Source organism: Orbicella franksi, chromosome 13 (genome assembly GCF_964199315.1).
Source record: "Orbicella franksi chromosome 13, jaOrbFran1.1, whole genome shotgun sequence".
Classification (NCBI taxonomy): Eukaryota; Metazoa; Cnidaria; class Anthozoa; order Scleractinia; family Merulinidae; genus Orbicella; species Orbicella franksi.
In genome coordinates this window covers 7,158,922-7,186,645 of record NC_138157.1, presented here as the reverse complement: position 1 = coordinate 7,186,645, position 27,724 = coordinate 7,158,922, and the positions used below count along the sequence as shown (strand labels likewise).

The window sequence follows — 27,724 nt, the reverse complement described above, 5'->3', positions numbered from 1 at the left end:
TTAGCAACTCGGGGGTGAGCGACGGCAGCGGCGGTGTACGAGAGGGTCTGGATCGAGAACGACGTTGTTCCTGCCAATTACAAACCTTTAAGCAGCTTCCTTCACGTCGCGGCGACACTAGAGACGGCCATCGCTGAACACAATCTTTCCCAAGCTTTTTTTAAAGCATTCAATTAAAAATGAGTACATTTAACTCCTGACATTTAAAAATTTTTGAGATCTGCTATTGCTATCTCACAATGAGATCTCTATTTCTGATGAAGAATTCGTTTTACTTTACGATTGTTTTTAGTCGAAAATACCGATTTCAGTTACGAGTCATATGTTATAAGCTCGACTTAGATGCTTTGGCCCAGCTAACTGCAAAGCGGAATTTCGAATAGAGAAGGCTGATCTCCCTCGACTTGCAGATGTATTACAAATTCGTCCGCCTGTGTGATGGTCTCGAAGGGTTGTGCCTGCTACTGAAGCGAAGAAGTTATCCCTGTCAATATCGCGATATAATTCCTCGATTTCCAAGACCAGTTTCTGTTTTAAGTTTGATCACAAATGAGGTCTTCTATGAAACCCACTCACATCTGGTCACAGATTGGAACAGAGACGTCCTGGCCCCCGCTGCTCTTCAGACGTATGCTGAAGCAGTATCAAGGAAAGGTGCACCACTGGACAACTGCTTTGGTCATGTTTATAGATGAGACTGTTTGGCCAATTTCAAGACCTGGTACTGGGCAAAGAGTTGTGTATAATGGACACAAGATGATACATGGACTAAAATTTCAGTCTGTTACTTTACCCAATGGATTAATTGGAAATATCTTTGGACCAGTAGGTGAGTAGTTCATTTGCATTGTTCTATCCTTTACACATAAGTCTTACACACGCAAACCAACCTACATCACGACTCACTTCAAACTGAGGAAGACTGGTGCGAATGGTGGACCAAAATGACGGCAAATTTGAACGTCTTTAAAAACTTGTAAAAAAAAGTTGCATTTTATCCAAATCGAAAAATTTTTTCGCAGAATTTCGTTAGGTGAAATGTAGAATTAGATGAGCGACAAAAAATTTTTGACATTATGGGCACTTTAATTTAAGGCCTGTACTAATGATTGATAAAATATATGCACTATTTTAGAACCGCAGAACTCAAAAACCATGCCCTATCAGGCCCCACATGTATTTCACTACTTTCAGCTTAGAAATATCACGTGGGGCCCTATGTTGATTAGTCCAAATTTTTCCTGTAGGGTCTTGTGAGATAATAATTTCTTCGATGAACTATATTACCTTTATATTTTGAAATGACCTTTTTCAGGGTGGTTCGATAAGGCTTTGACTGGACCATACATAGCATTTTCAATTGACGTTTTACCAACTTTCCCTTGATCTGATCGATGTGAAAATTACACCAGGTTTTGGAAAAAGATTGAAGTTTGGTTGAATGTGCTTTTTAAGGTTATCGATATTTCCATGGAAATGATAAACCAAAAAAATTATAATCAGTAAAGCATGAATTGTTTTCCAATCAGATCTGTTATAGAAAAGCTGATGCCAATTTTTAAAATTAGGATCTACGGCAAGGGGAATACGAAAGAATAAAAAAATTATGTATGTTTGATTTTGAATAAATCGCGAAATCATTTGAAACCATGCTTTTTGTTTAATAAATTAAATGGATTGAAAGAGGAACATTTTTTTAATGATGTAGCTCCAAAAGGCACCAAAATGTGCCTTGAAGTTATGTTTTGAAGCCAAGAAAGTTTTGTTGGTTTGTGTTTTCTTGATCTTGAGAACGAGACTTTCTCAATATCACTTCCATGATAAATTTAGAACAATTTTCGATTGTAATTAAGCGCCCATTAACGAAGGCTCGAAAGATTGAACACCGCAATACCGCCAAAAATTCGGCACATACCGCAATACTGCAGGAAAAAAAATTAAATCGTTAAATACCGCAATACTTCAATGTCGAGTGGAAACGCGATGTCATACCACAACCACTACTCTGTATGTTAACGTTTGGAGCAAATAAAACGGAAATAACAATTAATAATTTGTTAATGAATGTTAGATCAGTGGAAAGAAAGGCATGCTGTCGTGTTGCAAAAGCCTGTTTGAGTAGAACGGAGCTAATTTGGCCCATATCCAACCTGAGAATCTCCAAAATGTCCAAAAACTGGGTTTTTGGCAAAAAGATCTGGGAGTCAATGGGTTAACATGACAGCTAAGTTTCATTGGGAATGTCCAACGGGAAACTGGAAAAGGCTCGGAAGACTTGGAGGACTTGGAGGATAATTTTAATACCGTGCAAAATGCTGAATGAAAACCGCATCCCACAGGTTTGGCGAACACCGCGATACCGCATTTCTAGATTAAAATTACCGAAATACCGCAGGAAAAATTGTCCAATACCGCAATACTGCAAACCCTTATGTCCGCCTCTTTTAAATTTGTCAAATAAGTGGGCACTCGAACCCACGAAAAAGTTACGTTGCGTTACAAAATCCGGCGATATAAAAAAAAAATATATGCTTAAATATCAACATATCATTATACAGGGAAAGCCGGATAATGAAGTAAAAATATGTGCGAAAAGATAAATAGGGGGTGTTGAAAACATAAAAAGCATGCCAAAAATTTGATCAGTTAAAAGCTTTCGCACGAACGGAGTTAGGACTAATTATTGCCTTTAGACCTTTTCCTTAAATTCCTCTTTCTCTGAAATCCCGAAATATTTGAAGAAAAAAAAACATAACGTTTTTACCTTTACTAAGGCCTACTTATATGCAAAAGTAAGGCTAATTTTATTTTTTAAGTCTTACCGCACCATATATGACTTTAGTAGACATTTACTCTTAAATTGCAGTGCAAATCTGCTTTATTGTGCTTTCAGTGTTTTGTTAAAAAACTGGCCGCGTGAGAGAAGCGGAAGATGGATTACTCGTAATCTAATAGCTGCAACTGAGTTTTGGACTAAGTACAGATCCTTATAGATATCTGTACTTGCTTACACTTAAGACAACGCACAAGTTAAAAATCTGAGTTGAATTCAGTATCCAGAGTCCATAGATTTAGAAAGAGACCTGGGTTCAAGTTTTCCAGGAAGTTAACTCATACCTTACAGTTCATTGCTTGTAAATTTCGTCACCGTTTGCTTCGTGTGTTTGAACGAAACGTAAGCCGCTACACTTCAAAACAGCGTGTTTGAAAGGTAGAAGAAATAACAAAAAAGCACTGGCTAATTATCCGTCAAAAATAAACAAAGTTGATTAGATTTGGGAAGATTGAGGCAGATCACAAATTGTGCGTCGTCGAAGAATTGATTCATAATGGTAATTGAACTGAGTGGAGTGCAATTTGGTCTGAAATCATACGAGTGATTTCAAAATCGAACGAGCGCGCAGCGCGAGTTCGATTTGAAATCACAAGTATGATTTCAGACCAAAATTGCACGACACGAAGTTCAATTGCCACTTTATTAGATCCATTTTGAAATCGCACGATTTCATTATTAAATTATATATATTATTAAATTTTAGATTTTTGGTCCCAGGAGCCGGTTTGTTAAAAAAAAAAGGGAACCGGGAACGTCTCACGTCTCATTTAGTATGCAAAACGATGTCATGTGACGAAAACTCATTCGAGCATGACAAAGAAACAAGCAGTTCTGCAATCAGAACGAAAATAGTCTACTTCAAGTACAAAAGTTCAGTTCTCGTCGCCTGAATCAATGATGGAAGGCCTTCCTTTCTTTTGTGGTTGAGGCTGAGACTTTCATTGTCTTTGGAGAAGGAATTTGAAGATGCATCCTGTGTAATTCTGCGATCGATTTCTTTTGAGTTGTGAAACTCCCTCGAGTGCACGATGCCCAGTGGATAGTACGTTTTTTCTTTTCTTTTAAACACCGTTTAATGGCATGATTTTAAGGGAGTTCAGCTCGTTATCATCTCCGTTTCTTTTTGTGACCTCGGCGTAGGACTTGACACTCAGGACCTTGTCAAGTTCTTGCGGCGCCATTTGTTTCAAGATATTTCAAAGATGGCGGGACTGGCACCAGCTTCGTAAGACGTTCGTTCATTCACTGTTTTGTGTAGTGGGGCGTATTTTGACTATGTTTATTCACAGCGACAGAGTTGAGCTCTTTCGTTGCTTCGTTGGAAACTACCGCAAACCTGGAAACATCTACCTTCTTGAGATGGCTCTGAATTTGTTGTTGTGTGGTTTTCGTTTGTTTATGTTTTACTAGACTTGGTATCATACGGATCTTGAGCAGATGTCGAAGAAAAATGGGCACTGAAAGTTGGGAACTTCCATTAAAGTAGGTCTTCTGCCTGAAGGAGCTCATAATCGTCATTCAGAAACTGTAATTAATTAAATTCGTCAAATTTTTTTTGGAAAAAAACTACAATAACAACAAAGTTTTGGCAATAGTAGTTGCAAAATTCTCCACACAACGGCTTTTTGCCTTTCAGTTTCATAAAATTTGATTGATTACTTTAAACGTATCTTGAGATCTGATGGGTTGTTTTGTTTTACTGTCTCATTTTCATTGGCTGAGAAAAAGATGCGATTTAGTTCAAAAAATATTGCGATCCGTGAATAAATCGCACCACTGAGAGCCAATCAGATTGCAAGGATAACCAGTGATTTCAAAATGGATTTGATAAAACTGCAATACGTAACTCCTTGGATCCTATGACGTCATATCAGTAAATGGAGGAGATGAACAACATGAAAACCGCTGCCACAAACACAAGGTTGCATGAGGCCAGTTTGTCACAGGAGCTCGAGATCTCCTCACAGACTGGCTCTTTCTTCAACGGAGTATTGATGACTGGCCTGGAGACCAATTTCTTCCTATAATACTAAAAAGCAGGAGACAAAAGATTATGAAAGGTGCCCAGATTCTAGGCCCACTATGGTGAGAGTTAAGGTTCTGGAAACTTGGTATGTTTCCAGCAGCCAAGTTCACCGCTCACTGCACGTTGTCTCATGGGTTCACGTTGGAATCCCCTTCGGAAGATGACCCTTGATGCAGTTCAGGTTTTTAGAAACACTAGCTGAGGATAACTGACAACTTATTCCACACAAATTTACATGAAATGCGTGCTGCCAAGCGATCTCATAATTTCTCTGTTTCGATTGATAGGGATGGAGAAAAAGTAAGCCTTAAATTCTGAAAGCAAGAAGCAGTTCACAATTGAACAGGAATTGCTGCCAAGGTCAGTATCTCGTAACTTCGATTATAGGCTCGATTATCAGGCGCTGGACGGGAGAGGAGCCCGCGCTCCTTGCCCGATACCTCTTTTCAAACTGGTCTCGAGACAGCGGCGGAAAACGAGCCTATACTTTGATCCTAATTAAATACTCACCGGTAAGCAACAGGCGTTAACGTCGTCCGTGTCTTGATAACTTTTACGTAGTTCAGAGATCAACTTATCTGTCCATTTTTCTGAAGGGTTCGGGAAACTAACAAGGAACGATGATAGAGAGGTACAGTCAAGGAATTAATGGTCATAGAATTAACTGAAATATCTCAAAAAATGGCTTCAAACTGTAGAAGAAATATAAAGGAACACAGCGGAAAGTCCAGAAAAGGGGCAAGCCGGGACGAGCAATACTGTACACAATAAACACGAGCTGCATTTGGCTAAGCTGGATAAGCATCGGCCTTACTGTACTTTTTTTCAAGTTTATCTCAATTTGTATGAAAATGGCATTTACGAGGCTAGAAAATCATCCTTGTTTATTATGTGGCCTTAATTTTGCCGCTGATGTGTTGCTCTGCCAAATTATAGTTGGCAGCTGGAGAATAAACTTATGATAAACAAATTAAATTGTCAAAACAATGTATTGATCTGATAAGAGTAAATTCAACTCTTCTAATGGAAAATGGAAAATAAAACACGGCAAACCATTTTCTTTTTGCTGAGTGGACCATGGAAAAGTGTGGTCGCTTTATATATCAAATACCGTTTTTCATGGCACAAACTTACTCCACATGTTTTTTGTCAGAAAACTTTTCCCAGGCAGGCTCGTAATTTGACAAGCATCCTGTTAATTTCATTTTCGGGTAGTAAGCGAGGAAAGAGAGGCACATTTCGTTATGTGTACCAAGACCACCCTGAAAAATATGTGTAAAAAATTAATTCGACATTACACTGCCGCTTATTGTGTCAAATTACTCGCGGCACTTATTGCAAGAAACAAGTAGAGACAGCGTCGGGTTTGGTTTGTCGCTAGGGGGGCGGGGTATATACTCCCTTATATGGGCTATATAGGTATGTGCGGCCCCAACCTCGTTCCCAGGGTCTTTTCCCTGGCAAAAGGCCCTGGGAACGAGGTTGGTGCGGCCCCAAAAGGTATGGTTTTCAGCCGTTTTGGTCATAAATAGGGTATCGATTTTAGCTGCACTCTAGCCTTGATATGGGTATGTTTTTAAGAAGAAGCCACTTTTTCATCATTATCGCAAAGAAAATCAACAAAAGCCCTTATGTTTACGGTAATTTAAGACATTTAACATTGGTCTGAACTAGGGAACTAATTATAAGAAAACGCAGGTTTGTAACAGCTGGGTTTTGATTTAAGGGTAAGGTCATAAATAGAGTTTCGAATTATTGATCAGGTCATAAATAGGGTAGGGAATATCGCAGATTTTGGTCATAAATAGGGTAAGGGTTTTGGGAAGCGGGCCACACACCCCCACCCAATTTTTCTGGGAGTGCGCTCCCCCCGCCCCCCTCTCCCGGTGGGTTGGTCTCGGCGCCCACTACCAGAGCGATTCATTAACACGTTAATTGCGTTCACGTAGTGTAACGCAATCCTAATTGCGTTCTTGAGGAACGAGAGAACGCATCCTAATTTCGTTTCGTCCTGTCTGCAGCCAGAAAAAAATCCCCTTCTATAGGCTTTTTAAACGGCTTTGGACCTCGTTTTCGTGTCCAAATGATACGTCATACTTGTTCTCTTTTTTGACTTTTGACGTTTTGGGTGGGAACAGCCATATTTCATTGGCTGTATTTGATTATATTTGTTGACTTTAATAGTTCCAGTGGCCACAAATAGTTCAGTATCCAGCGAAGGTCAAAATTGAATTGATGGAAGAGTACTCTAAGCCAAGACCTGTAAGAGTAAGCCAGAACTAAGGAACAGCAATGTAAATGCTGACTTATTTTTATTCATCAGCGGAAATAATAATTATTGCCAGGCGCATGGAGTTTGTTCGGGAGTTTGTTTACGATAAACCACGGATAAACGGAAACTCGAGTGCAAATGTTACAGATGTTAGCAGGAGCCATAATCGGGGACGGAGACCGTAAGTCTTGAGATCCGCACGCACCTATGATATGGGACAATTTTTCTATTTTTAGAACAAATTGCGCCATCCTGACGTCATATATCCGCGCGGATCCACGCACATGTCGGGGGCTCTCGCGTGGATGTTGTCGCGTTGCGTGATCAAATGGTGAGAGTGGCGGTATTCTCTTGCAGATTTTTCACAGCGATGGCAGGGAATAAGGCAGGGAATACGAACCAGGGCTCTTATATATAGTTTTATGCTCTGGGATAATGGAAAAGGTGAGTTTTTCAGGGTTGAAAACATGAATAATATCTGCTCGCGCTAGTTGTACGCGTGAGCTTTTGCGCTTGTTCTGTAAAGAAAAGTTATGTAAGAAAACTCTTTACTCTGGTATCGAGTTGATTGCGAGTTTCCTAAACAATGCTTAATCATAACCAAACCCTGTTTTGATAGTTTCTTATTGTTTCTGTTTGTTTGGCGAGTTTGCAAAAGTTTTTGAAAGGAAAGTCTGACGCGTACAAGTAGGTAATTTGCATAGTGCAGCGCGTGCACGTTCAAGTCCGAGTCGGTGTTTTCAATTGTCAACAAATCTTGACAAAGATTTATTTCGTTTTCTTTTGTGCCGAGATGCTGCAACAATTTTCACCGATTTTCACCAATGCCAAAAGGATACTGAAAAGTGTGTTTCTTTAACATAATGAAATTTTACACTGCGAAAATAAAATAGGCAAGGCCTCTTTTGATAACTCAACCAACAAAATCGAAATCTTTATTCGAGTTGTTTAAAGAAAGCGTCATCGTAATTTTGTTGATTATTTCTGTTGTATTCACATATTTTCAGCTAAGCTTTTAAGAGTCCCTGTCCATAAAAATGGAAAATAACTCGGCAAGGGTCGAAAATTCGATTTCGCTCATATTTTCATCGTAGATAGGCTAGGGCATGACAAAAACTACTGGATAGTTTTTTTGGCAAAATATCCTTTTATTTCAAAGAAATATGCAAATTACCAAATTCCGTTAAAATCGTCATTTGACGCACCATTTTATCAAGCAAGTTTGATAGCCTCGCATGCAAAACCACATCATTCTTCCGTCTTCATAACACTCAAATATTTTTGCGCAATGTTTAACTGTGTACTGGGTTGATTTTAGGGAATGCTGCGTTGTCTTTTTGGGTGCAAAATAATTAAATTTCGAAGACATGTATTTCATTCACTTAAAAGTACTTCGTGAATATAATTAATTTTCACCATGTGCGAAACCTTCAAATGGATTAAGCTTCTGGTGGTTGAATTGCAGAAGGATGGTCTACAGATTCCTATAAAAATTTCTTTGGACAAATGATTGTGAGCGACGCGAGGGCTTTTCAAAGTACCTCAAAAATGCAAATATTTGACCATCCGTCGTCAAATTTCAATTTACGGGTTAGACGTATATTTTAGCATGCGCCACATGACTTGACCTATAATAAGTTGAAATAGACACAGAGCTGATAATTTCGAAATGTTCTAACCTCATTTGCTCTTGAAAGGCAGGTCCAAAGCCGATTTGACGTGTTTCTCTCACCATTCGTCACATTTAAACATTGCGCAAAAATATTTGAGTGTTTTAAAGACGGAAGAATGATGTGGTTTTGCATGCGAGGCTATCAAACTTGCTTGATAAAATGGTGCGTCAAATGACGATTTTAACGGAATTTGGTAATTTGCATATTTCGTTGAAATAAAAGGATATTTTGCTAAAAAAACTATCCAGTAGTTTTTGTCATGCCCTAGCCTATCTACCATAAAAATATGAGCGAAATCAAATTTTCGACCCTTACCGTGAAATTAAGAATTTGTCTGATTTTTACAGGCAGGCACTCTTAATATGTTCTCAAACATTTATCAACCTTAAACATGTTTAAGAACTAGAGATATATTAGTTCGATGTACGTTTTCACACGAAAGTGGGGAAGTCCAATTTGTCATGTTTTACTGCCTGTACAAAACACGCATCGGCGGGCGCTCTAATTCATCGACAACAGACAATTTATTGGATTTTTACACAAATAAAACTGAGCAGCATCTACAGACATAAACTCTATTGTCACTTATTGATATATAATATCAAGCGTTGCTTACAATTTAGGCGAAACTCAAACGCAATTATTGTTATTAGTATTACTTTTTTTTCACTGTTCGGTCGAGATAGACTCTGGCGAAATCCTCGCAAGCGTGTGGCAAGAGGAGAGAAACCTTGAAGTCCTGAAACGCTGCTATATCTAAATATATCCAACTAGTTTTTCGCTGTGCTTTGGAAAAGCTGTTAATCTTCAACATATGTGAAACTTAGAGTGGAGTAATGTGAAGCTCTTGCAAAACAACACTAAAAGAAGCAACGAAACACAACTTGGTCAGTGATATCATAAATCGGCACCTAACTAAATTCGACACTGTCTTATTTCACTCAAACTGGAGCAGCTTACGACGAAAATACTGAAGTAAAATTCCAACAGACATGAACGTATTGAGTTGTGGGCCAAAAGCATCAAACATGTCGGGAATTTCGGACGCCATTTCCCCGCGCCATATCACCAAAACTCCTCGCAGCATAAACACGCGTGTGCCGTACATGATGACGCAATTTGTTCTGAAAATAGAAAAATTGTCCCATATCATAGGGACAGCCCCAATACTAGAAACAGCGCGCGCTTACGGTCTCCGTGCCCGATTATGGCTCCTGATGTTAGCTAGTATTTGTGCTTCCAGCTCAGAATCATTCTCATCCTCAGAGGCCGCGCTCCTTTTGGTCAGCACCAAGAATCGCGACCTCTAGCCGGGTCCAACACCAGCAGTCCGCTATTTACGTACTTCTCGTCACTCTGCGCATTCTCAGAGTCAAGTCTGACAAATCTGATTAGTTCCGACATTGGTTCCAATCTCATTCTAGTGTGTTTGCAAAGCCAATCAGAATCGGAATCTCACTGAACCTTTCCAGAGGTCGTGATTCTTGGTGCTGACCAAAAGGAGCGCTGCCTCTGGGGACGAGAATGATTCTTGGCTTCAAGCGCAAATACCAGCTAACATCTGTAACATTTGCACTCGCGTTTCCGTTTCCGAATACTAGTTGTAACACAGGTATATATATATTTTTTTAAAAATTAGCCTTTATGCTTAAAGACCTAAAACATTACCAGTAAAAATGAAAATTATACGTTAAGCATGAATTTGTGAGTTTACCGAAACTGGAGCCGTCACGCAACGTGTCATCAAAGGTCATATCAAATCGCATTAAGGTAAGGAAATCAAAATGCACAGAACAATAGTTGACTTTATCAGTATGTTATATGTCCGGTAGAACTTAAGCCGTTCACATAAAGATAGACAACTATTATCACAGGCGGAGAACGCACTTCTAATCTTTGATTACTCCTAGTCTAGTTTGTATCGAGAGTTTTCCTTACGGATTTGTTCGCCGAATTTGTTCGGACCTCAAAATTATCTCACAAAGTGCTATAAGTGCCACTCAATAGTTTCATCGTTATAGCTTATTATCGTCCTCAATTGTGTCCCCTTAAAGAGTCAAAAGGGGAGGCCTTCAGTAGTCTCCCGCCCGGTCCTTAATTAATAACTACTTAATTAAACCGAGAGTGAGGTCTTTACGGGAAAATCTCAAACCTCGGCCTTGCCGTATTGACTTCGCTATCGCTCGGTAAATACGGCAAGGTCGAGGTTTGAGATTTTCCCATAAAGAACGAACTTTCGAGGTTAATAAGTTGTTTATTATATGGCTTTTTGCTTTGGTTTTGCGGGCCCGATATCGGCCCGCGGGCATTACTTAGCCCTTAATATTAACCGAGCAGGAGGACGTCTGTATGGGAGAATCTTAACCGAGATCGAGAGTACAGACCGAGGTCGAGATTCTCCAAATATACAGACCAACTAAGTTCCGTTAATAAGATGTTTATTATATGGCAAACAAGAACAGTTTAATTCGTTTAATGTAACTGATTTGCACTAAGCGACATTTTGCTTGCGAACGGCGATGAGCTGAACTTAATCTGCCAAAGTTTGCTCGACCTATTTAATTTTTTTTTCTCATCAAGCTTTTTGGCACTTCCATAGATAGATATTGTTAGAAGAAAATGGTCAAAGATTTCGCTTTTTATTTTGCAGCTTTTTCACCGCAGAACATTGCTGATCTAGATGCCGATCTGAATGGAAAAATCTAGACCGATTTCAATATCGATTTCAGCCAATCAAATTCGTGAATTCGGTAGTACTCAGTCCTTGTGAGACACAGCCGTATAATAAGGGAGAATAATGCCCTACAATTGGCCAATCACTGCAATCAGAGCGCGCGTTATATCGCCGGGCTACAAACTCAAGCCAAATAATAAGAGCACTTAAAATGAGAGGGCTGGCCTGAAAAGAGTAATAAGAACAGAGGTTTAAAACACGGACAACAGAAATTTTTCTGCGGTCCAAGTGACATACTCCCATGCAAAGTTAACCTCTCTTATCGGATCCTGGTTATCTGTGCACTGTATATCATCCTCTGTCACTATTATATGCTCATTTTATATTGTTTGGAAATGAAACCTTTCTTTCTTTCGGTCACAGCCATTTCATGTTTTCATTTTTTTTTTTTTTTTTTTTTTTTTCAGAGTAGGAACTGGTAAATTAAAATAAACTAAGGGAAAGTATCCAACTCTACATACATTTGTCTGGTTTGCTCCTGTCCGGTATTTACAGACTGTCGTTAAGGAATCTCCCTGCCAAAAAAATATCAAAAACAGGAATAAAGTGACAGGATATCAAGTAGTGCAAATTCATGTGTATTTTGGGACAACCTTCAGTTAAACGTTCTTACCGGTAAGACTGTTACCTCCCTCCTGAGAGAACGGTACTCCTTCGATCAAAGAAAAAGAGAGGAGATAGTTCAGAATAAAGCTCACCGCAAAACCTTCCGTTGTTTTTATATTCCGCTACTATGGGGCCGTGTCTTTGCATACATCCATAATTTTTAAAAATACAAGCTTTATCAATTTTTCATGTAGTACAATTCTATGCACAATTAGCCTCCGTACCAAGCGTTCCATTTCGAGGAAAGTTATAAGTTTCTCAATTTAATTTGTGTGTGTACCGACTCACCTGAAAGTTGAAGTCATAATGGTCGTCCCTGTCGATCTCCGGAAGTTCCACTCCCTTTCTCACATGTCGAACATATACCCTACGACCTTAATTAAAAAAGGATTAATAAATTCAAGCATACCCTCATATATATAGCTGTAATATTTCCCAGAATTGTTTGTGGACTAGTTAAGCAATAGAGCACTTTTCCCGTGATTACATAGCCTCATCTAAACACTCGAAGGGTTGGGAGAATTCTGGAAAGTTATGCAAACTGTCTCGAATTTCCCAACCCTCCTCGTCACTGGTTTAGATGAGGCTATGTAAACACGGAAAAAGTGCTCTATTGCTTTTATATAATAATTCTCAAAAATACACACTAACCTAAAACGTCACAACCGTGTTTACGTACTCTCATCTACAAAGGACAATTCATAATGGTAATTGAACTGAGTGGAGTGTAATTTGGTCTGAAATCATACGAGTGATTTCAAAATTGAACGAGCGCACAGCACGAGTTCGATTTGAAATCACAAGATGGCGGGACTGGCACTGGCTTAGTAAGGCGTTTGTCCATTCACTGTTTTGTGCAGTGGGGCGTATTTTGACTATGGTTATTCACAGCGACAGAGTTGAGCTTTTTTGTTTCTTCGTTTGAATTAAACTACCGCAAGAACTTGACAACGTCCTGAGGATTGAGTCCTTCGCCGAGGTCACAAAAAGAAACGGAGATGATAACGAACTGGACTCCCGTAAAATCATGCCATTAAACGGTATGAAAGAAAAAAAAAACGTACCATCCACTGGGCATCGTGCACTCGAGGGAGTTTCACAACTCAAAAGAAATCCATCGCAGAATTACGCAGGATGCATCTTCAAATTCCTTCTCCAAAGACAATGAAAAGTCTCAGCCTCAACCACAGAAGAAAGAAAGACCTTCTATCATTGATTCAGGCGACGAGAATTGAACTTTTATACCTGAAGCAGACTATTTTCGTTCTGACTTCAAAACCGCTTGTTTCTTTGTCACGCTCGGATGAGTTTTCGTTTTCCGGTTCCGCTTTTTTTTTGACAAACCAACTACTGGAACAATACACCAAAAATATAAAAATTAAGGCGATAAAATTGTGCGGTTTCAAAATGGATCTAATAAAGTGGCAATTGAACTTCGTGTCGTGCAATTTTGGTCTGAAATCATACTTGTGATTTCAAATCGAACTCGCGCTGCGAGCTCATTCGATTTTGAAATCACGCGTATGATTTTAGACCAAATTGCGCTCCACTCAGTTCAATTACCATTATTTATTAAATCCATTTCGAAATCATTGGTTATCCTTGCAATCTGATTGGCTCTCAGTGGTGCGATTTATTCACGAATCGCACTATTTTTTGCTCTAAATCGCATCTCTTTCTCAGCCAATGAAAATGGGACAGTAAAACAAAACAACCAATCAGATTTCAAGATTAGTCTAAAGTAACCAATAAAATTTCAGGAAAATGAAAGGCAAAAAGCCATTGTGTGGAGAATTTTGCAACGACCCGTACTATTGCCAAAGCTTTGTTGTTATTGTAGTTTTTTTCCAAAAAAATTGACGACTTTAATCAATTACAGTTTCTGAATGACGATTTTGAGCTCCTTCCAAGTTCAAACGGATTTTGAGCAGATGTTGAAGAAAAATCGCCAAAATATTCGTCAAAATGGACACTGAAAGTTGGAAACTTCCATTAGAGTAGGTCTTCAACCTGAAGGAGCTCATAATCGTCATTTAGAAACTGTAATTAATTAAATTCGTCAAGGTTTTTTGAAAAAAAACAACAATAACAAAGTTTTGGCAATAGTAGTTGCTAAATTCTCCATACAATGGCTTTTTACCTTTCGTTTTCCTGAAATTTTATTGTTTACTTTAACCTAATATTGAAATCTGATTTCTTGTTTTGTTTTACTGTCCTGTTCTCAATGGCTGAGAAAAAGATGCGATTTAGAGCAAAAATTAGTGCGATTCGTGAGTAAATCGCACCATTAGAGCCAATCAGATTGCAAGGATAACCAGTGATTTCAAAATGGATTTAATAAAAGGAGTAATCGTGCTCGTTATTTCAAATCGGCCTCGCGCCCCGCGTTCGTCCCCTTTTAAAATTACTCGTGCGATTACTCATTGAATCGTGCGACACGCAGTCCAATTACTATTACTTATCCTTCATTCAGACAGTAAGATATATGGTCTACTAGCGCTAGTTCTTGCCTCTAACCTGCCAAGTGAGTGTGAAGACCAGTGGCAAATATCCGGATTCCTCCACCTGGCAGTGTTGAGCCTTTTAGACCCTGTGAAATAAAACTGATGTTATGGCAGGGTAAAGTCCGTGTCGGGCCGAGTGACCCATATAACTAGCCCCTGCTTAGCCCGGTTTCTGTAGCACTAAGCGACTACGAGTATTTCTACTCCCCCCTGGATGAGATGGGTTAGTCCGTCGCAGGGTTACCCCTAGGATCTAATTCGCCAGTACCCATTTGAACACCTGGGCCGGTTTGTTCAAAACCCGATTAAGCTAAGCCGGCGTTAACAAGAATTTTAACTTCAGTTTGGTAATATTTGGGTGAGATTTTCTGTTTATATTGTCTGTCCTTCAGTTTTGAGTTTAAATAATCTCAAATTACACAAAACATGAGCAGTGAAAAACATTTTTGTACCAGAAAAATTTATACTTCCGTTAACTTTTAATCCCGGGATAGCGTTAATCTCCTTTTTAACAACTCGGTACAGGGGTGAAAAGGGGCACGGTGAGAGAAACGCGTGTCTTGCCTAAGAGCACAACGCAATTTCCTCGACCAACACTCGAATCTACACACTCAAAAATCCGTGAAGGTTAAAGCAAATGAAATCATGACCGTGACGGTGTTTGGACATCTGATCTTAATTAGAATAGATTTTTACTCCTTTATTTCGCCGTTTTCTCTTTGGTTTTAGTTTCGCTTGAGAAGATGGATCAAACATTCAGTCAAGACAGTGTTTGACTACATTTCCAAACACGTTAAAGTCTGTCAAAAATACTCCGCTGTGCGTCGTATTTTCAACTGTCTTCTCGGGGTTTGGAAATGTAGTCAACCACGGTCTTTCGTGTATGATAAATTACTTCCAGCTCGCTAATTATCAGACCACCAACAAAAATGTCAAGGCAATAATATTAAATAACTCTTAGTATGTAGTTCATACGAGCAAAATCCCCAACGTGATTAGATCATGCTACAGTGTTCACGCATTCCATTGAGCTCAATAAAAATGAGACAGGCAGCTTCAGCTTTATTATGCCGCACGCTTGCGAATTTCGCACACTAAAACACTATTTCATGCATAGGGAAGAGATTGACGTCTTTCAACCGTGATTCTTTCTTAGCTATTTTTATGATCAAAGCTTGCATTTCTGTTGGTTTTCGGGATTCAAAGAAATAACTGCAAAAACAACGTCATTAACAACAACTACAACAGAGGTAGAGGAAAACGCTAAAACCTTTTCCAACATCCCCGTCTCGTACACCCAGATATCGAAATAATGCATGCCAATCAGTTAACCAGCGGCAGCAATCGAATCGTTTACCACAAAATGTAGAAAATAACTGAAGCTAAACAGGAAAACAAACCTCAGCAGTGCATTCTTCAACGCAATAGCCCTCCGTTATCCAGTTATCTTGATAGGGTGGGATGACAAGGGATCCCGGCACACTTAATCCAACTGTTAACGTAGCAGCCTGGTACTTTCTAAGTTGGCTCGTGTAAAGAAAACGGAAACCAGAACTGTCGATAATGCCTGGAACGAAAACAGTAAATGATTATTTTATAGTCAGGGCCATGCAGCGTATTTTGAACGGTGACAGGAATTGAAAAGGCCCGCAGCAACCCGCTACGTTCTAAGATTTTGAGATGCGCACCGGCCAACAAGCGACAAAATTATCCAACGCTCGCTCAGCAAAAAGATTTATCGCGACAGCAAAGCGCGTAAAACATTTTTACCCTGCAAACGTTACCTGCTTTAAGATGATAGTTATTGTAGTGGATTTGCAAGAGTGCAATCTTTGGGCTGTCGTGTTCTCCAATGGATAATCCCACGTGCTCAGGATAATAGAACGACTGTGAATCAGGTAAGTGATATCATTAGCATAAGCGTATACATCTGAGTCGTTTCCAAACTTCTCTTTTGACGTCTTCGTCCTTTAGACGAAACACTGAGACAACATAAGGGAAGACTGCCAAGGCAAGTGTATAAATTGACAGAGACATACAGCCAGCCGACATGTCGCCTTGGTTTACAGCGTTAAGTTCTTTGATACTGGGCATCCATGTTATGGTCAATCGACACCCGTCAAAATAAGCTACGCGATGACCACTATAACGTGACCATATCGAGAGATCAAGTTTAGAGCTTAACGAGATCATATGTATTTTGAAGTTGACCGCTGACCAAGTGCTGGTTTCCGATTGGATCGCGGACTATGTCAGGTCAACTCATTGTAACAGGGCTAGGTGGATCGGAAACCGGTTAACGCTAACGCAGGATTAAAAGTTAACCAAAGTATAAATTTTTCATGTATAAAAAAGCTCTTCACCAGGAGCCATAATCGGGGAGGGCGACCGTAAGTCTTGGGATCCGCGCGCACCTATGATATGTGACAATTTTTGTATTTTTAGAACAAATAATAATTGCGCCATCCTGACGTCATATATCCGCGCGGATCGACGCACATGTTGGGGGTTCTCGCGTGGATGTTGTCACGTTGGCTGATCAAACGGTGAGAGTGGCGAGATTCTCTTGCAGATTTTTCACAGCAATGGCAAGGAATAAGGCAGGGAATAAGAACCAGGGCTCTTATATGTAGTTCTATATTCTGAGCTAATGGAAAAGGTGAGTTTTTCAGAGTCGAAAACAAGACTTCAATTTCGCGCTGTGGATAATATCTGCTCGCGCTAGTTGTACGAGGATTTTGCGTTTCCTCTGTAATCAAAAGTTATGTAAGAAAACTCTTTACTCTGGTATCGAGTTAATTTGTGAGTTTCCCAAACAATGCTTAATCATAACCAAACCCTGTTTTTGATAGTTTCTTATTGTTTCTGTTTGTTTGGCGAGTTTGCAAAAGTTTTTGAAAGTTAAACCTGACGCGTACATTAAGTAGCTCATTTGCATAGTGCAGCGCGAGCACCTTCAAATCCGAGTTGGCGTTTTCAATTGTCAACAAATCTTGACAAAGATTTCTTTCGTTGTCCATGCTGAGATGCTGCAACACTTTTTACCAACGCCGAAAGGCTACTAACATCATGTGTGATTCTTTAACATAGTGAAATTTTACACTGCGAAAATAGAGTAGATATGGAGTTTTGATAAATAAACCAACAATCGTTATTCGAGTTGATTAGAAAAAAGCGTCATCGCAACTTTGCTGATTATTTCTACTGTATTCACATATTTTCAGCTAAGCTTTTGATATGTTCTCAAACATTTATCAGCTTTAAACATATTTAAGAACTAGAGATATTATATGAGTTCGATATAAGTTTTCACACGAAAGTGTGAAAGTCCAAGTGTCATGTTTTACTGACTGTACAAAACACGCATCGGCGGGCGCTCTTATATTCATCGACAACAGATAATTTATTGGATTTTTACACAAACAAAACTGAGCAGCATCTACAGACATAAACTTTATTGTCACTTATTGGGCCCGGATGCAACATCAAACGTTGCTTACCATTCAGGCGAAACTCAAACGTGCAATTTTTATTCTTTTTTTTTTTTTTGTTTACTTTTCGGTCGAGATACACTCTGGCGAATTCCTCTGAAGTGTGTGGTAAGAGGAGGGAAACTTTGAAGTCCTGAAACGCTGCTATATCCATATGTATTCAACTAGTTTTTCGCTTTGTTATGGAAAAGCTGTTAACCTTCAACATATGTGAAACTTAGAGTGGAGTAATGTGAAGCTCTTGTAAAAGATGCAACGGAACACAACTTAGTCAGTGATGTATAAAGCGGGACATAACTAAACTCGACACTGTCTTACTTCACCCAAACCGGAGCAGCTTGCGACGAAAATACTCAAGTAAAATTCCAACAGACATGAACGTATTGAGTTGTGGGCCAAAAGCATCAGACATTTCGGGAATTTCGGACGCCATTTCCCCGCGCTACATCCGCAAAAATCCTCGACGCGCGTGTACAGCATGCGATGACGCAATTTGTTCTAAAAATAGAAAAGTTGTCCCATATCACAGGAACAGCCCCAATACTAGAAATGGATCGCGCTTACGGTCTCCGTCCCCGATTATGGCTCCTGTTTTCACTGTTTTTGTTTTGGGTAGTTTGAATTATTTAAACTTAAAACAAAAGGCCAAAAAATATAAACAGAAATCCTCACCCCAAAGTTACAAAACTCAAATCAAAATTCTAGCTTATCGTGGATTAGCTTAATCGGGCTTAGAACAACCTGGTTTAGGAGTTCCGCTTTTACGCTTGGCTAAATCTATATATTATAGTTGATCATTTGTATAACACTTCGTAACCAATACCGTTCCTCCAACAACCCAGGCCGCAATTACTGTAGGCCCGGCACAAAGCCTTACAGCAGGCGGCATGTCTGGAGAACCATGTATGCCTTCATAGCTCAGGTTACTCCTCGGGAAGTCATCGCTGCACCCGTTAAGAATCATGTGGTGTACAATCCCCTCGTTACCTTCCTGAATTATAGGATCAATCTGAAATAGGAAACAAATTAAAATTTAAAAAGTAGGCAAGTCTACTCTCGCGTTAGGGAACAATTGGGATCGACCAGAAAAAAAGTGCCTTGCTTGATGGACGTGTCCACTGTAATGGTATCAGATTGACGATTTATTAAAAGAAAAAATGTTTAGAGAATAACGAAATTACCAACTCACAACGTGACTGGCTCCCAGTCGGCTCGGATAGCTCAATTGGTTGAGCGCTGCCCCGTTATCTCAGAGGTCACGGGTCCGAATCCCGTTCAAGCCTGAATCGTTTCGGGCTTTAATTTCACAACTGCTTAAGTTGTTTGTATAACGGCGAGTCTGGGATGATCAATCATGTCTTCGTATCATCTTTCTTCACAGTTCAAATATATGATCTTTCATTCAGCTGTGCATCCCTTTCCTTTTCTTCTAACCAACCATTTTTGCGACGCTATGTACAGCTAAAACATCTTGAAGTGTTAAAAGTCGTTAAGAGGGGTTAAGTATCAAAAGCACTATCAGTAAACTAATCAGGAGTCTAATTGCTATAGCTGAAAGTAAGTCGCCATACCCGAATGATGTCATGTCTCCTCTGGAATTCTGGAAACTCGAACACACGGTAATAGTAAGTGGTTCTTTTAGTCGGTAAAGCTGTCTACGAGAGATAAAGAAAAAAAGAACGACTAAAAGGAAGGAAAAACAAAAGAAAGTGCATGATAAAAGCAGCGTTTCTAGAAATCCGTAAAATAGCTTACGTAGCAAGTGTTCCCCGATTATTAAGGCACGCAAAGTCGCGCACAACCCTTGAAGGCGAGAGAAATGTAATCTTCCATTGGAAAAACAAAGGTGGTGATTGGCACGGTACATTTACACATAATTTTTAGTGCACGAAAACCTTAACGCTCAAAAAACTTACAAAAAAGTTCTAAAATTTTCAAACCTAGCATATACAATATGATAAGCACAGGGGCAATTATTGCAAAAATATGGCTATCCCTGTGTGAGGTTCGTAATACATGGCGGTAAAATGTACCGCTGCCATCTTTTTCTCCGCTTGTTTTCAAGCGGCCAAAATGTCACAGTTGAAAAGTCTAATCTGCACGGAAAGACCCGGGATCACCGCAATAGACACACTAAACTAGCCATCTGATTGCGCACGGCAAGCAATGAGAATTTAATTTTGGGAAACCGCAATGAAAACTGAGAAGTTTCATTGAAGTTACCACGCACTATTCTCTAAAAGAAAACAGTTTCTTTATAGGAACACTCGGAAGTTTGAAAGAAGCCCAGAAAGTCAATAGAAACGGCATTTGCAACAGCTTATCTTCTCAATTAGGCATTTTTGGTTTTCCCAAGCTCCCACTAATCGAATGAAACACGTACGAAAAATGCATTCGAACTTTCCGTTGCGTTGCCATAAAGAACTGAACGCCCCTGTTAATGAGCTTGTAAGACTCTTGCGATATTCGAGATCTTTTTCTCAGCGCAAATCAAGCAAACGGCTGGCTGTTTTCGTCACAACAATTTTACCTTGTTATTAGTAAAGTTGAAAGTCTTGGTGTCATCAGGTAGTTTGGGGATATTGTCCATAGTATTGAGCAGTAATGCACTTCTAGCTCCTTTACTTTTGAAATCGTGTGGTGGAATGTTGTCTTCAGAGGAAGGGTCGTCTGGATGAAATGCGTAGATGAGTTTAGTTGTTCCTTGCTGTAGAAAAACAAAAATTATCACAAAAGAGTAATTACTAGCGACCAATTGATTGCATAGTGTATATATATATATATATATATATATATATATATATATATATATATATATATACACGACGTTGTGCCAGCCTTGCAATAGTCTTTCACTTATCATCGTTTTACTTTTCAGGTTTAGCTGGTTACGTCTCCTGTGAGATCCAACGTTCAATCAAGCAGGATCTTCGTTCACGGCTTTGCAGTTTATTTAGCTTCAATGAAGTGGTACACGGGCAAATATTTACCTGAACTGCGTTGTCCTCGGGATCGCAAGTTTCAAACTTTCGTTTAAACTTCATTGTAGTTTTGCCACCACTCTCCAGCAGAGATATTAGCTCATAGTTCTGCTGAGAATCTATCTGGGGTGTCATGTGACCATCCGCATGGCGGTCCTGCAAAAGATCAGTGATCTCTTGCAGAATTAGTCTGAGAGCAGTCGTCAGCTTGCATACATTTTGAGTAAAAAGATTAATAGCCTCTTTACTGTCTCTCTATCAAATTGGTATACATGTATGGCAAACTCGCGTGGAGAAGCAGGGGAAATTTCAAGTCTGAAAGACGTTGGCGCTAATTGTTTCTGCGCATACTGCGCACGCAAATTCACACGCCACGTCATGCATCGAGCGCGCGCTAAGGCGTTGTCTGGATTTAACGATCTTGGACGTTCGGCGACCCCCACTTTTCTTTTGATGGATCATTTTCTCTACCGATTTTCTACGTTTAGCGAAAAAATGAAGAAAATCTATCGATAAGAAGTTTGAATTTATTGCAAAATGCACCATCGAATACCTTGCCTTTTTGCTCGTCGTTTATCTGTGCGACGATTTCAAATGCCTCTTAAAGGGTTAAGCTTTGTGAAAACGTTGGCAACATTTGCAATTATTAATGCAACTGATTCACTTATACAAAATATTACTAGGATAGTGTGTCTCCGTTGATTCATCTTTGATATTTTGAGCTAAAAGCCCTAGAAGACTGATTCACTCGCGCCATGTTTTCAAAATCAGACTGGTTTTCTACACGCTTTATCTCTGAAACAAAGTCCATAATTCATTATCTGTCTGTAGTAGAAGTTTGAAGAAAATCTATCGAGTAGAACATTTTCGCGCGAACGTCCTTAAGAGTGCGTCCATGAGAAAACCAGGCAGGAGGTGATACAACTCGAATCACTGATTTCGCTCAAACTTGGCAAAAAAGATTTGGATTTGGTGAGTTAATGATTATGGCAAAAAATTAGGTCAAAATATTTTATTCCCTTTAAGTCAGGGAGATTCCCAAAAATAGTCATTTGTCACTAATTTACGCATATTAAATTAGCTGTCTTTGGTTTAGTATTTCTACAACAAGAAAAGCCATGTCAAAATGAAATTCACTGGATCATATTCTACAATTTTCAGTCTCAAAGCAAAGATATTCATTTGAACTAGGCAATTTGATTTCTCTCCGTGGCTTCATCTTAAGTAAGGTGCATATTTCGTGGAGTTGTGAATAGCCTTTAATTGATGGCAAGTATCTGCAATGGGCAACAGCAAATACATCCAACATGGATAGTAAGAGCAATCAATAAAGTTCTCACAATAGCCATGACATGTTTTCAGACTTAAATATTTTTTTCTGTGGTGGCATGCTGTTTACATAGGTCTTAACGATTTATGGCCATTTCATGAACATCCATTGAATGAATGAATAAATAAATAAATAAATAAATAAATGAATAATTAATACTATACTAATTAATACTTTATTTATATAGCGGTATTTCTATCGCTATTTAATAGCGCTTTATAAAAGCCCTTTTTCTGTCTTAAACTAACTCGAAATCAACAAGAAATATCATGCTAAGTATTTTCCCATCAATTTCCAGTATAAATTCGGCGAAAAGAAGCACTTGAGACATTTCTTTCAAATATTTTCAGAGCTATATTTTGTGACATTCTCACAACATCAGAAACTGAAAAAAAAAACAACAGAAGAAGATTCAAAGCAAAAGTTCGTTAACTTAGTATCATTTTAGGTGTAATATACGGAAAGAAATTACTACATGCAGGTCACTAAGACGCGATTTTGTGTTCTCTTTGATGGTTGGGTAGCGAAATGTCCATCTGTTCGGTTGCTTCGAGCCGATTTTTGTAGAGAATATCCATTGTCATCCCGCTTTCATCATCAGAGATCTATCGTCAGGTTGTCGAGAAAGCTACTCAAAAGGCCGTTCACAATCCAGGAAGAGCCATCACTAGTGCTTTAAAATACAGATTCCTTTCAAAGCCCACCACAAAACATCCCGCGATCTTTGACGATATTAAGCGGTAGAATTTGTGTCACCATACATGACGTACCTACCGAATTAACGGGAGATATCAGCTGTCTTTTCATCTTCTATGTCAAAGATGGCAGAGTGCTTTGCGTTGCATTTTAAGGGCCCCATAACATGAAAGGAATAAAATCTTTTGACCTAATTTCTTGCTATAATCATTTACTCACCAAACCCAACATTTGTGCCAAGTTTGAGCGAAATCGGTGATTTGTGCTGTATCACCTCCTGCCTGGTTCTGCCTGGTTTTCTCATGGACACACGAGGTCTTACTAGCACTTTTCACTACTCTGTTTTATACGTTGTGACCTGTTCTTAAATATTGATATTATTCTAGAGTCTGCTTTGTTTTGCGTAAACTTTTGGAAGGGCTTCAATTTCCTGATGCAACAAAATGAAATTTCTAAATAGATGAATAATAATAATGATAAAAATAGTATCTTCTAAGATTTTACGTATTTGCTGAGCAAATTGCACAAACCATACTTAATTCCAGAACGAAATAGCTCTGAGCATAGTAGTACTCTTTGGCACTGCACATGCCTGGATAAGACAGACAAAAAAAGACAAAAAGTAACTCTCCCCTCCCCTTCTCATACAAGAAGAGGATTTATCCTCAAACAATTAAGTTATTCGCTTTCATGACATTTGACGAGGGCACAGCCCGAGTCAACTATCACGCAATAGCGGTCGAAAGCGAATAATCTAATTGTTGAATAGAGCACTTGTGATTAAAAGTTTGGGAATACAATTGACTGTTTTTCATGATCAAACTTAACGATCGTATTTTATCCAGAAGCTTATCTACGGTAAAAGAGCCAAATCTTGCATCCCACCAAACCTATTATGACCCTCTCCGATCGTCTGAGTCACAGCAACCTTGTCCAAAGTTTACGTAAATCGACTGGTATTTTTTTCAGTTTCTGCAAGAATCAGCCATTAACGTAACAGAGCAACCTACTGGAGCGTAGTACTCCTAATTCGAAACTTTGAACGCGTTTGTTACCTTGAAGTAAGGTCTACCATCCTTTACCCAGCCGATCACAATATCAGCTCCTGCCATCCTGCCTTGCCCACTAGAGATTCCAAGTCCGACCCATCCAGTTGTTTGGGCTTCCACCGTGAAATAAATTTCCTTGTTTGCAGTGCTAATATTCCAATACAACTTCACTTTTTTGTCTTCATCCAGGGGAGAAAAGAACGAATCTCCCAGCTCAACATCAGCTAAGGATTTTGTTAAACACATAGGAATCAACAAAACGTAAGCCAGTGTCTTCATGATCCCTTGTAATCAACTGAGGAACTGGAGAGTAAAACGCCAAGCAAGCTACCTGTTGCAATTAAGTTGCTCTTGCAACTTGCACGCACTTTACAATAACTGTCACGAACGCACTGACGCAATACGGTATATCATATTTACATAAAACTTTAAGTGCTTCAGGGCGTGACCCCTGCGCAGGTGTCTAGGTTCGCTTGCTACGCCATGTGCCTCTGTTTTGAAGTTATTTGTCTACTTCAGGTTCCTATAAGAGGCTATGCGTTAAAAAATTAAATAACCATGAACGAAGTGTTTTTTATATATATTCTGTTTGCTTCGTTGCGAATTATCGGATTTTCTGGCGTCGGCCCTGCTGTTCCGGAGCTTGCGAAAATGGCATAGTTGGATTGTGATATCACTGTCTTTTTTAAGTAATAATGTTTGGCTGTTTACAGTTCAGGTTAGAAGAGCACTACACTACCGTAAGAGCCCTGTAGAGATAAGCCAGTGTCTCCATGATCCCTTGTAATCAACTGAGGAGCTGAACAGTAAAACGCTAAGCAAGCTACTTGTTGCAGTTAAGTTGCTCATACAGCTGACACGCACTTTACAAGATCTCTCACGAGCTGACGCAATATACCACATTTACACAGAAATTTGAAGTGTTTCGGGGCGTGACCCCCTGCACGGGTGTCTCGGTTCGGTTGCTACGCCGTGTGCCTCTGTTTTTAAGTTATTTGTCTACTTCAGGGTCCTATAAGAAACTATGCGTTAAAAAATTTAATAGATATGAACGAAATGGTTTGTTGTTTTTGTTTCAAATTTATATTTGCTTTGTTGCGAATTATCGCATTTTCTCTGGTAGGCCCTGCTGTTCCGGAGCTTGCGGAGTTAGAATTATGATGTCTCTGTCTTCTTTTACTAATAAAGTTTGCCTCTTTACAGTTCAGCTTAGAACAGCACAACACCACAATAAGAGCCCTGAGCTAATATTTATGAAAAAGGCACTTATTTCTGGAACCAGAACCCATAGACAGGAAAGCTCATTCTCTGAAGAAGAGTGCTTATCGGAAAATTTACTCTATTTATTCCCGTAACGTGACGATTTGATATGCTTCGTTATTTTTTTAGTCCGGATCCTATAAATGAGGCTATGCATTAAAATAGTAAATAGATATGAACGAAATGATAAATATAAAAATGTTACACTGGTTTAGAAAATCTGTTAAAAATCTTTAAAACATGGCGTTTCGGCTATTAACATAAGCCTTCTTCATGGGTAATAAAAAATATAATGAACGGACAAGTTTATTTAAGATCACGTAGTTGCTAATAAAAACCGAATATATTAGAAAATTAGTTCTTATCCAACAAAGTCAAAGCTCGGTACTCTTGGGGCAGGTACATGCCGTCATCTCAGTTAAGTGGACCTTTGCACGTGTTAATTTCCCAAGCCTTTAGGAGGCGTCGGTTTCGCCAGCTTGTGCTGGTACGTGATATTGTAGACGATTCCCGCGGGATAGCGTGACCAGATTGTAAAACAATGTTCGGCGAGTGCGGAGTTCTTGGGATGTTTTTGTTTGACGCTTTTTGGCGTTCTCTGTGCCCAGTATTGAATTTCCGTTTGGTCTCCCCGATGAGTGTTTGTCGCAATCTTTGTATGGAATGGAATAGATTACACCGCGCGCTCGATCTTTTGGAACGGGTTCTTTTGGCTTGGGAAATAAACTGCCAATGGTTAGGTGTGGCTTTAAGGCGACTTTGATATTATAACTGTTCAAAACCCGCTCGATCGGTTTCGCACGGACGCAAAAATTCTTAACGTCTTCGGGCGCGGCTACTGCAGACTGCTGAGGTGACCATTTCGGTTTAGTCGAATCGATTATAAACCGTTTCGGGTAGCCATTCGCCAACAGCGCGGAAGTCACTTGTTTCAACTCTTTGGATCGATCGTCGCTAGTGGTCGGAACATTGTTTGCGCTGTTATTCGAAGACTTCCCAACAGCCGTCTTGAGTGCGACTGGGTGATACGACTCAAATGCGAGATACCTCTCCGTGTGGGTGGGCTTTAGTGTATACGCATTGCGTATCTAGATGGTCGTGCACATGACAGAAAAACATGTGCTTGCCCGCCATGGAGGATAGTTGAAATACAGAGTTGTGTTCTACCAAATGTTTTGGCTTATTGCTTTATGTTACAATAGGCTTGCGATCATAGACCTTGCTTGCACGTTGACCGTTGTCTTGTCGACAAACAGAGACGTCGAAAAAGGCTATTTCTCGGTTTGTTTCTCTTACAACTGTCAGTTGAATGGATGGCTCAACGCTGTTCAGTTGATCTTGCAGGGTTGTACAAGGCCATACTTAACCGCGGCGCATACGTCATCGACATATCGTTTCCAAAACCGAGATTGGACGAGAGAGGTGGACAAAGTTCGTTGCTCCAGGTTTTCCATAACTAGGTTGGCCATGACGGCTGACACAGGAGAGCCCATAGCAGTACCAAAGATCTGTTGGTAGTGGGTGTTGTTGTACTTAAAATTTGTTGTTGACAAACAAAAATCTAAAAGGTCAACAATGTCCTCAACAGAGATGGCAGTTCTATCCTGCAAAGTGTCATCTTTTTAGCAAGCACATCGGTAGCAACTTGAATGGCAAGGTCCACAGGAATTGAATTGAAAAGAGAAACAGCATCGAAAGAAACCAGTTCGTCGTCTTTTTTCACTGTGAACGACTTTCACAACTAGCAAGTTACATTTAACGTGGTTCACGGGGCAATGCAGTTCTTAAAAGGTTTTAAATCACTGATGCCTATTGAGACTGAAAACAGCAGTTGCGGAGCTCCAAAATTCTTCTAGCTCTTTCCTCTAGTAATCCGTTCTTCTACTCCCATGGTTTTTATGATCACTCAAACGAGATGGAGGCTAATATAACTCTCGCGGTGTATTAGCCTCCATGCACAAACTATATACCACTGTCACCTTTAATTGTTGTATATGTATCTTTTTTTCTTTTTTTATGCTAATATTGCAATGTCAAAATGTAAGTGCAAAATAAAGTGAAGTTGAAGTTGACCTTGGCCACTTTTAAACTGAAAATTTAGCTTTCGTGATATTTTCTGTTTTTTTTTTTTCTTTTTTTTTTCCTTTACAGCCTTTACGCTTGATTTGCCTGTCACAACATTATTTTTCTGATTGGTTCAAATAAAATATGTGAGCATTTTGGAAACCATATCATTGAAGTGTCTCATGTAGCACGTGATGCATAC

At 39.4% G+C, this 27,724-nt stretch overlaps 1 protein-coding gene across 1 annotated transcript; it reads right to left on the bottom strand.

Moving 5' to 3' along the window:
* Positions 1–4,691: 4,691 nt before the first annotated feature.
* Positions 4,692–24,477, bottom strand: LOC145465841 (DBH-like monooxygenase protein 1). The gene is made up of 14 exons (XM_081449595.1): positions 24,205–24,477; positions 21,133–21,279; positions 20,673–20,849; positions 19,714–19,797; positions 18,966–19,151; positions 16,436–16,538; positions 16,052–16,218; positions 14,665–14,737; positions 12,436–12,521; positions 12,155–12,193; positions 12,003–12,056; positions 5,997–6,124; positions 5,373–5,469; positions 4,692–4,865 (listed from the first exon to the last, which is right to left on the bottom strand). The coding sequence occupies exons 1-14, from the start codon at positions 24,475–24,477 to the stop codon at positions 4,707–4,709; spliced, it is 1,773 nt and encodes a 590-aa protein (XP_081305721.1). The 3' UTR covers positions 4,692–4,706.
* Between the last annotated feature and the right edge of the window lie 3,247 nt (positions 24,478–27,724).

What these genes read in the sequence shown, in the direction of transcription:
- LOC145465841 (XM_081449595.1), bottom strand. Translation starts at nt 24,477, where the DNA reads ATGAAGACACTGGCTTACGTTTTGTTGATTCCTATGTGTTTAACAAAA. An exon ending in CCTGGGTTGTTGGAGGAACG is followed by an intron (nt 16,539 to 18,965) that starts GTATTGGTTACG and finishes CCTGATTCACAG; the next exon opens with TCGTTCTATTATCCTGAGCA. An exon ending in ATTATGACTTCAACTTTCAG is followed by an intron (nt 12,194 to 12,435) that starts GTGAGTCGGTAC and finishes CTTTGATCGAAG; the next exon opens with GAGTACCGTTCTCTCAGGAG.